Source organism: Hippocampus bargibanti, linkage group LG05 (assembly GCF_051943395.1).
Source record: "Hippocampus bargibanti isolate YZ-2025 linkage group LG05, ASM5194339v1, whole genome shotgun sequence".
NCBI classification, from domain to species: Eukaryota; Metazoa; Chordata; class Actinopteri; order Syngnathiformes; family Syngnathidae; genus Hippocampus; species Hippocampus bargibanti.
The window spans coordinates 13,560,488-13,570,390 of record NC_142738.1 but is presented as its reverse complement, the minus strand read 5'-3'; the positions used below and the strand labels follow the sequence as shown (position 1 = coordinate 13,570,390).

At 39.7% G+C, this 9,903-nt stretch overlaps 2 protein-coding genes across 5 annotated transcripts in view; one reads left to right on the top strand and one right to left on the bottom strand.

The window, feature by feature from the left end:
- The first annotated feature begins 413 nt into the window (after nt 1–413).
- On the top strand, nt 414–6,366 carry arsa (arylsulfatase A). The gene is made up of 8 exons (XM_088996733.1): nt 414–717; nt 2,022–2,262; nt 3,383–3,601; nt 3,671–3,840; nt 4,059–4,183; nt 4,402–4,529; nt 4,770–4,872; nt 5,532–6,366. Exons 1-8 carry the CDS (start codon nt 497–499, stop codon nt 5,825–5,827), a joined length of 1,503 nt encoding a protein of 500 aa, XP_088852859.1. The 5' UTR covers nt 414–496; the 3' UTR covers nt 5,828–6,366.
- Nucleotides 6,367–6,473: 107 nt separating this feature from the next.
- Nucleotides 6,474–9,903, bottom strand: part of mapk8ip2 (mitogen-activated protein kinase 8 interacting protein 2) — a 29,288-nt gene continuing 25,858 nt past the window's right edge. For 3 of the 4 annotated variants that reach the window (XM_088996729.1, XM_088996727.1, XM_088996728.1), the window contains 2 exons: nt 8,594–8,662; nt 6,474–8,290 (listed from right to left, as the gene is read on the bottom strand). In XM_088996729.1, coding sequence (XP_088852855.1) covers nt 8,119–8,290; nt 8,594–8,662 — 241 coding nt within the window. In that variant the 3' untranslated portion in view covers nt 6,474–8,118. Of the gene's footprint in view, nt 8,663–9,903 lie in introns of all 4 variants that reach the window. The other variant, XM_088996731.1, reaches the window with a different exon arrangement.

Genomic DNA, 9,903 nt, shown 5'->3' with positions numbered 1-9,903 from the left:
CAATATTGGCTTCTTGGTTCCAACAATAAGTTTTGTCACCGTTGTGTCGCGTGCGTGGGTTTTTCATTGAAAAGTTTGTTTTTTTTCTTCCAAAATACAATTCAGGAAATGAAAACACGGTTGTTACTTTGGAGCTAAGAATATTCAATATGCGCCTGGTCACTTTCAGGAAATCGAGCACCAGGTTGCAAAATAAGAATATTTTATCGACAAAACACGCATTAACATATTTAATTTTAATCTTCTATATAATATGAGAATGCATATAAATACAATGTGATAAACAGTATCTTGGACTTGGCGACAAAGTGAATCCATTTGGTTTTGATTTTGTAGTACGAACAAGACGACGACGATAGACAACAATTCTGCATGTGTGACGTCACATGGATGCGACACCGTGCTGGTAAACAACAGACCCTTTTTTGTGGTTCCGCTAGTGGTGTGAGTCGGGTTTGATGAGCACACTTTCTTCTGTCATGTGACGAGCTTCAGAATGAAATTTACCCTCCTGGGATTTGTGACCTTGTTATTCCTGTGTGCACTCGCCAACACGGTGCCCAATTTCGTAGTGATCTTAGCCGATGATATCGGTTTTGGGGACTTGGGGTGTTACGGACACCCGAGCTCGTTTGCACCGAATCTTGACCGACTTGCAGCGAATGGCCTTCGCTTTACGGATTTCTACAGCACCAGTCCGGTCTGCAGTCCGTCCAGGTCAATGTGCTAATTGTTTGCTATTAACACAAATTGCATTTATTTTATCACTAAACATTCTGCTGCAGCTTTTGGGAATGAAGCAAAGGAAGAACATCGGCAATTGTCATTCTTTAGACGCTCACGTGAATATTGTGCTTTTGTTTTTGTCATTGCGATTGAATAATTAAGTGGACAAATAAATATACTGTAATTGTGTAAATGTCATATGCATTACTGTTTTCATTATTTTTTAATTAATAACATATTTACAAAATTAATGGGGTGAAAGAAAATACTCAAGAATAAACACAAATACAAAAGATTCATTGTAATTATGTAAAATATTAAAATGCGTCTTCATTTCATATTTCTATAAGGATTTATGAATTACATTTGCATCTTTTTAAAGTATCAATGAGAAGGTTTCTTCAGCCTTCATTTGTACAAATTTGAAGGTTTCGGACGTTTCGCCTCCTATCCAAGAGGCTTCGTCAGCGCCGGACACAGCTATGATAGGTCCCTACCCTCAGGTTGGGGGGGAGCAGAGGACCACTCCCTGTGTCCGGCGCCGCCATTGCTGGACATTAGGGATATATAAATAGGGCCGATACGACCAGTCAGACTTGAGTTCGCTGACGAAGCCTCTTGGATAGGAGGCGAAACGTCCGAAACCTTCAAATTTGTAGAGATGACGACTGAAGAAACCTTCTCATCGATGGACCACTCCTGTACGACTGAGAGCTTACACAGACGTATCTTTTTAAAGTAATTACAAATAGTATTGTGTTGTTATATTCTACATTAACCGATTATTAAATGGATAAAATATTGTATCATGATGAATAATTCAAAGAGCAATCAAATTCATTTTAACTTTAGAGAATATTCGATTTAGTTTTGTTAACTTGATTACATATTTACATTATTGTCACAACTATTATGAATGGTTTTAGGATTGTAAGCACAGTCAAATACTGTATTAATGCTTTTAATGAAGACAATTTTAAACAATCACAATACACAACTATGATATTATAAATGAAAAATGTCTTTATTTTATTATTTTGAAACCCTGTTGAGAGGGAAAAAAAACATCAGAATTTATTTGTAGTTCATGAAACGCACTTAACCATGTGATCCCAGTTTCTTATTGTTTGTTTGTTGTACTTGTATTTCAAACGATTTTTACGTTTGAAAGACCAGATTAATGGTGAACAAGATTTTGGGATTATTTTTCTTGGTCTCATTTGTTAACATGACCAAAACGTAAGCATTTTAACAGGGGTGTGTAGAGTTTTTATATCCACCCGTTGTCCATGCAGGGCGTCGCTGCTGACTGGTCGCTATCAGACCCGTTCGGGTATTTACCCCGGAGTTCTGTATCCTGGTTCCATCGGCGGCCTACCGCTGAATGAATCCACCATCGCTGAAGTGCTGAAGCCTCTGGGCTATGCTACGGCTGCCGTGGGGAAGTGGCACCTGGGATTTGGGTTGAATGGAATGTTCCTTCCTACCAAGCAAGGCTTCGACGAGTACCTTGGCATACCATATTCGCATGACATGGTCAGTCCTGTTAAATGTTTTGAAACAAATGTGGCTGAATGTTTTCACTAAAATTCCGTAGGAAGTTAAATTGGGGAATTCGTGCAATACAGTATAACATTTAGTTTTGTCTAAAGCAGAAATCCATGTAAAAATAATACAATAAAAATGCATTTCTATTAAAATGCATTTTGATGTATTTATTTCAGAACAAGATTGGGCAAATTATTTAGAATAGTGAATGTAATATTTATGGCTTCTTTTCAACCTGATTGATTTATATTTTGATGATTGAAACTAGTAAAAACTAGACTAATCTCAAATATTTTGGATTGGATTGGATATGCCTTTATTAGTCTCACAGTGGAGAAATTTACATTTCACAGCAGCAAAGTGATGAAAGGAATGAAAGTAGAAAAACAAAATACATGAGCTGCTGGAAAGGCAGTCATCAAATTTAAGAAATTTAAGTGCTGAAGAATAAATAACTGTCTTTGTGTTGTCATATGATTTGTTATTTAGTTGTTTTTTTTTTTTTTAACTTCAAGATGGTGCCGCGAGAGTGGCTGCCTTTCTAGCACCTCCTGTATTCTGTTTTTCTACTTATTTCTTTCCTTTCCTCTTCCTTTCATTTGCTTTGCTGCTGTGAAACTTAAATTTCTCCACTGAGAGACTAATAAAGGTACATCCAATACAATACAATACAATACATGTAGTTTCACACAATTGAATGGCCAAGAGTGGAATTACACCCCAAGTAAATGACAGCCAAAACGAAATAGCCCTGAACTAACCCCCCCCCCCAAAAAAAAAATACATATCAACATACTCGGAATCTGGAAAGGAGAGGGGTTGACTCTAGACTAAATTTGATTATTTTCTTTTCGGATCCACTATTGAGTTACTGTCGTAACGCTGAGTTCCATTGGTTTGATTCTCCTCAGTATAATCTGGTTTGAAGGAAAAAAATGGATTATTATTAATTTGTTTTTTAAAAAATAATCATTTATTCTTGCCATGAGCACGACATTGATACAGAGTTAGAATGACCATGTTTTTTGAAATTTGATATGTACCAATCAATTATTTCAGTAAATAACAAAAAAACGTGGCAGAATATCCATGTCGCTTTCCCCCACAGGGTCCGTGTCACAACCTGACCTGCTTCCCTCCGGACATTAAATGCTTTGGGGAGTGCGATGTGGGAACCGTTGTGGTCCCGTTGATGCACAATGAAGTCATCAAGGAGCAGCCTGTCAACTTCCTGAATCTAGAACGAGCATACAACAACTTTGCCGCCAGCTTTATCACCACCTCAGCCATGAAGAAGAGACCCTTTTTCCTCTACTATCCATCCCACGTAGGCAGCCAACGACACTCCAGCTAGTTAAGTCAATGTTTGACTTTTTTTTTCTGTGTCCCACACCAGCACACTCATTACCCCCAGTATGCTGGCGAGGGGGCTGCTGGAAAGACATCAAGAGGCCCATTCGGAGACTCTCTGCTGGAGTTTGACAACACTGTTGGCAACCTGCTTGCCACCTTGGAGGAGAGCGGAGTGATTAACAATACACTCGTGTTTTTCACGGCTGACAACGGGTCAGGAATTTGGTTTATGTGGATGTTATCACCATGTGCACTGATATCATAAAGCTATGGATTAAAACAAATATAAAGTTAAAATGTAAGTTTTTTTTAATAATTCGGTCGTATTTGTTTGAGGTTTTTATTTTTGAGAAAAAAAGTGTCATGTCACAACCAAAAATAATCCCATTTCCGAGACATGAACAATTTTCCTCCCCATTTTGTTGTGTCAGGCCTTCGCTGATGCGCATGTCCCGCGGCGGCAACGCCGGAGCTCTGAGATGCGGGAAAGGCACCACGTACGAGGGTGGCGTGAGAGAACCCGCCATCGCCTTCTGGCCAGGCACCATCACGCCAGGTTTGCTGCAAGAACCCTGTGACGTTCTGTTCATACAATCCAAACAGTGTTGCCAAGACATGTTGCGGGACGACAGCACTAAAGTTGTGCAGCTCTAAATTTAGACTTATCTACCTGTGAATGCCCATGTTATGAAACGAAGGATAGCATGATTTACAGGTGATTCACTATATTGCATAAAGCCCGAGTACAGAAATCTCTTCCTTTGTTGTGTTCAGGTGTAACACGTGAGCTAGCCAGCACTCTAGATATCCTACCCACCATCGCTCGGCTTGCAGGAGCAAAATTGCCACCGGTTGAGCTGGATGGTGTTGATATGACTGAAATCCTGATCAATCATGGAAAGGTAAAGTCCCTCTGATTTTGTCCATGGCAGTGCGCCGCCATTTTACCAATTGTCGATTGAAAATGACATTTATTATGCTCAATAAACACCTAACAGGGCTCAGCTTCAGAAAACAGTTGAGCCATGAACGGAAAAATATGGCAAATAAAATATTGATGAAAATTAAAAAAAATATTATAAAAAAAGTTATAAAAATTATCCTTATTCTCAAAAGGCTTTTTTGTCAACTTTGATTTGCAGAGTAAAAGGGAGGCAATGATGTTCTACCCGACTGATCCCAGTGAAAAGTTGGGCCTCTTCGCGCTCCGACTTGGAAAGTACAAAGCACACTTCTACACACGAGGTGATCTTCATTGCAGCAAGAATACTTGAAACAGGCTTCTCATTACTAACCCCAAACTCTAAATTTCTATTACATATAAATATATAAACTAGATATCCATTGTTTCATGTCTGCGTTTGTGACCATTTGTAATGGATTTGTTTGAAGTGCAGCGGTTGTGAACCCCCCCCCCCCCCAAAAAAAAAAAAAAAAAAAAAAAAACTATATTGAATTGTATTTGCGTTAGCATCTCACCATCTAGTGGATACATGGCGCAACTGCAGCCACCAATACAGCTTCTGTCTATGTGCCCTCTATGAAAACAGGTTTAAAATAGGACATCCATTGAAGTGGTGCCTTATAATCCGAAGTGCCTCATTGGTTAAAAAAATATGGTAACTGTGGTAACACTGGCCACAGCGTTTACAGTGCAGAAGCGAAGTCTAGTTATGTGATCAAGCAACCTGATCGTATTCAAAGTTGAAAATGATAAAAAGGCTTTTGTGGGCTTTCATGAACCCCTATTAGAGAGTATGTTTGAACAATCGAACCACTCTGCACCCGGACAGTGCACATAAGCGTCAATTTCCAAAATGCATGTAATTTTCCATGCCGCTACGGTAACCACAATCTTTCAGCTTCCCCTACTCGTATTCATAGTTGTCGTTCCTATCCACCAGGTTCAACCTTAAGCAGCACCACCCCCGACAAAGACTGCTCAATGTTCGCCGTCCTTACCGCTCACGATCCGCCGCTGCTCTTTGACCTGGAGGCGGACCCTTCAGAGCATTACCCGCTAATGCCGGGCGGCGAGACGGATATCCCGGCGCTGCTGGAGAGAATCAAGAAAGTCAAGGAGCATTTTGAATCCTCCATGTTTTTTGGAGAAAGTCAAATTGGGAAAGGAAGCGACCCGCAGCTGGAGCCTTGCTGCAGTCCGCAGTGCAGACCGAAACCTCATTGCTGCCAATGCTGACGCCGTGTGACAAAAGTCAAATCCATGAAGGAGTGCAATTATCTTTGTTCAACGTGGTATTTCTGTTGACTCTTGCACTTATTCTATATAGTTTTTCTAATACTGTGGCGGCAATACCACAAATAGTATGCAAGCTCCTTCTAATGGTATGTGAAAAAAATAAAATTCACAGAATCAGATGTTCAAACCGTGCTTGTTAGTGACTTGCAACCTTTGTTTGAATCTGGTGCAGTACATTTGTTAAGTAAATTCAGTTGGATTCAACATTTAACAAAAAATATGATTTGTTTAGATTCAGGTATGATAGCTAAGTATTTTTTGAGGTTGAACTTGATTAGAAAAGTTATAGAAACAGTGGCTAATATCATGTTTTAATTTACTGCCACAAAAGTAATAAAACAACACCAATGTGCTGGCTAAATTTTATTCATTTATTTTGCCTGTGTAGATTCTCAGTCATTCAAGTCATAGTAAAGTGAGAAGGTTGAAGTCAAGAGTTGGTGTTTTCATTAAATAAAATCAGAATTATGAATAACGAATCAAGTGCCAAATGAAGCGTTATTGCACATTTTTATAAAAAAAAAATAGTACAATTGTTGCATGTGTTGTGTTGTAACAATAAAGACGATAAGAATGGTTTTGCACATCAAGCATATACGTATTTTATTCTTAAAACCAAATTCATGACAAAGCGGATTCTTTTTTTTTCCTTACTTGACTTGTACAAGTTTTGAAAGGTAAAAGATATGTTGCTCAGTCACATACTGTTCCTCTAATGTATGTACTATACACAATCACTCAAGCCAATTAACAACATAGGTAGCCACGCAGTACCTCATCGCCTTCAACACCCATTTTTGCCTGAGTGTTTTTGAATCAGTGCACCGGCATTCACCTCGTTATGTCCTAAAAGTAATGCCAAAAATAGGCTGAAACGTCCCAACTATTGCAGATCACATACACAAACGTGTTGTTCTTTGTTGTTGTGGTGGACTGTTGAATCCATGACATACTCAGTTGACTCACAGAGGGTGGGAAAAAAAGTCACAACACTCCTTGGGATCTCTATGGTTATATACACCAGCAAAATGATAGCAGTGGGATGGATGAAAAAAACAGCCATGTCCTGCCAGAAGCCTACCAAAACAATTTCCAGACAGCTTATTGAGCAATGATACAATATCCTTGATAGCAATTGTACCAGTACACCAAATTGTGAGAATACTCATACATGGAGCCTAAATGAATATCAGTGATTTCGAATAAATGTTCAAACGTCCTCCCAATTTCAGTTCCCCCACCCTCCTGTCATGTACATAAGATATGAAATGCCAGTACTCTTCCTACAAGCGATTATATGACTTATCCTCGCCTTCCCGCCAAGCTAAAAGCTAGAAATAAAATATGTTAGTGCGTATGACAACCTCAATCCTTTTTTTTTGTCTGCCTTTGTAAATAAAAGCATTTTTTAGTTGGTTAAAAAAAATGGCCATGATGTTTTTACTACACACCAGAACAGTCGTGGAAATATGGCTTTTCGGTGGGCCTCTTGGATTCCTGGCAAACAAGTTTAAAGGGTGACACTGAAGAAAAAAAAAACCTAGACAACCAGAATAGTGAATTAAAATTTTATAGCATAAGAGAAAAGCCAGATTGTTTTTTTTTAACCCTTTCACCCTGTAATCTGATGACATGATAAGATGTCCACTGGAATAACCGCTGACCCTTACAGGGCGAAGAATAACGTCCCTCTAATTTCAGGAAAAAAAAAAGAAAGACTACAGAAAAGGTCCTACTAATTTGAGAAGGTCGGAATATCACAAGGGAAAAGTATTTTTATCCTATTTTTACAGTGTAAGTACTCTTGTAGTTTGTGCTAGTGGTTCGGTTTTGTATGGATATTTTGCCAAATTTACTCATCATGCCGTGTATGGAGTTACTCCAATCTATAACAATTGCAAGGTGTGTTAAAATTATTTCTAAACTGCGGGCTGCTTAAACGTAAATGACAAGAGTGAAATGTAGCATTTTATTATGTCACGATAATAACATGCTACATTTCATTGCCATTCATTTTTCATTTTTTGTGCAGTGATTTTTTTTGACATCTGGACTTTTCCCCCTGTAATATTACATCTTTTTTCCCAATCATATCATGACTTTCTGCTTTTTTTTGTCATTTTAAGAATCTTTTTTGTCTTGTCAGTGTGGCGCCTCATACTGCCAAGTTGTATTGTCCAAAATGATTTCAGTTTATGATATCAAACACGATGTTCCTCTACCTTGAGCAATCATGAGAACACTCTCAGCTTCCTTGATGTGTGGATGAGGCGCTTGTTTGAAAGTCTACTTCCTCTACATCTATTTACAGCACACTGTATTGTACGCAACACCGAGGTAAGCCCACTGCACTCTCTGCCACTACTCCGATGCCTTGCCGTGTGACAACCAGTAGAGAACAGCCTGGAACATGAAAACAAATACATATTCACAAACCTTAACGAGCCACTGTCCCAGGTTCCTGAATATGTTTCACTGTACGTAGTAAATCCTACGAGCCATGCATTCGGAGACTGACTGTCAGAGGAGGAACCTTCAAATAGCTCAGCACTTTTTAGTTTATCTCATAGAAAATGGTCAAAGGAACCATTTCATTGAAATGCAGAGAAGATGGATCTGCTGTTGAACTGAGGAACCCAGTCTTAGAGTAGCAAGAAGAAGAAGGAGACCTAAGTTCTCTGACGGCCAAGCGGCAATATGTCTTACTCCAGATAGATGTCCTCAGTGGGGCAGGCGTACTCCACGTGCTCCTGGTAATATTCCTGGAAGGCCCGACTAAGTAAAAGAAAGAGAATGACATGTCTTTGTTGATTGTTAGTTCAATATAAACATGAATATTACTATTTTTCCAGTTATATCATTGGAATTGAAAGAAAAATAAGACAGGTTAATAGCAAATTTGAATCTGAAATGGCGTTATGCGTCGCTAAGCGTATTTATGCCATCTCATCTCATTTTCCGTACCGCTTATTCCTCATTAGGGTCGTGGGGGTTGCTGGAGCCTATCTCAGCTGTCTTCGGGCACGAGGCGGGGGACACCCTGAATTGGTTGCCAGCCAATCGCAGGGCACACAGAGACAAACAACAGTGACTCTCCCACTCACACCTAAGGACAATTTGGAGTGTTCAATCTGCCTGCCATGCATGTTCTTGGAATGTGGGAGGAAACCGGAGGACCCGGAGAAAACCCATGCAGGCCCGGGGAGAACATGCAAACTCCACACAGGGAGGCCAGAGCGGGACGCGAACCGGCAACCTCTGCTGTGAAGCCGGCGTGCTAACCACTCGACTACCGGGCGGCTCTATTTGAATTCAGTTTTGTTTTTAAATTTGACCTACTTGCACTATATTACATTTCTGAAAAAATCCATATTTTTCTGAAAGTAGTCACAGTAGTCGTAGTAGTAGTAGTCGTATTGTTGTTGTTGTCTTTGGTTGGTTGTTTTGATTTTTGTTTTTACACTTTACAGTAGTTACCTTCTTTTTCCACAAGTGAGACAGTTTTTTTCTGAACGACATGATTATAGCCCAGATATGGGCAAACTACGGCCCGCGGGCCACATACGGCCCGGCCCGTTAGGCTTTTTAATCCGGCCCGCCGAACTTGTCCAAATTATAGTAAAACCAGTGTCTGAAACTCATGACAAAAAGCTAGCGGACACCGGGGCAGACAACTCCGAAAAGTTGCCTGCCCCATATTCCATATCTTGCATATGTGACTGTAAAGTGACCTTGAGAGTTTTAAAAGGCGCTTGTAAATGAAATGTATTAATTATTAATATTAATTCCTTGAGACAAATTTATGAACTCTTCTTCTTCTTTTCCTTTTGGCTTTTCCCTTCAGGGGTCGCCACAGCGAATCAATGTCCTCCATCTATCCCGGTTTTGTGCATCCTCTTTTCTCACACCAGCTACCTTCATGTCCTCTTTGACCACATCCATAAACCTCCTCTTCGGTCGTCCTCTCGGTAGACAAATTGATGAACTGATAAGGGCTATTTTTCACGTTTGGAAGA

Bases quoted from the DNA above. Each gene is read 5' to 3' on its own strand.
- arsa (XM_088996733.1), top strand. From the start codon at position 497: ATGAAATTTACCCTCCTGGGATTTGTGACCTTGTTATTCCTGTGTGCA. The intron at 3,602-3,670 runs GTAGGCAGCCAA...GTCCCACACCAG, and splicing joins TCCTCTACTATCCATCCCAC to CACACTCATTACCCCCAGTA. The intron at 3,841-4,058 runs GTCAGGAATTTG...TTGTTGTGTCAG, and splicing joins TTTTTCACGGCTGACAACGG to GCCTTCGCTGATGCGCATGT.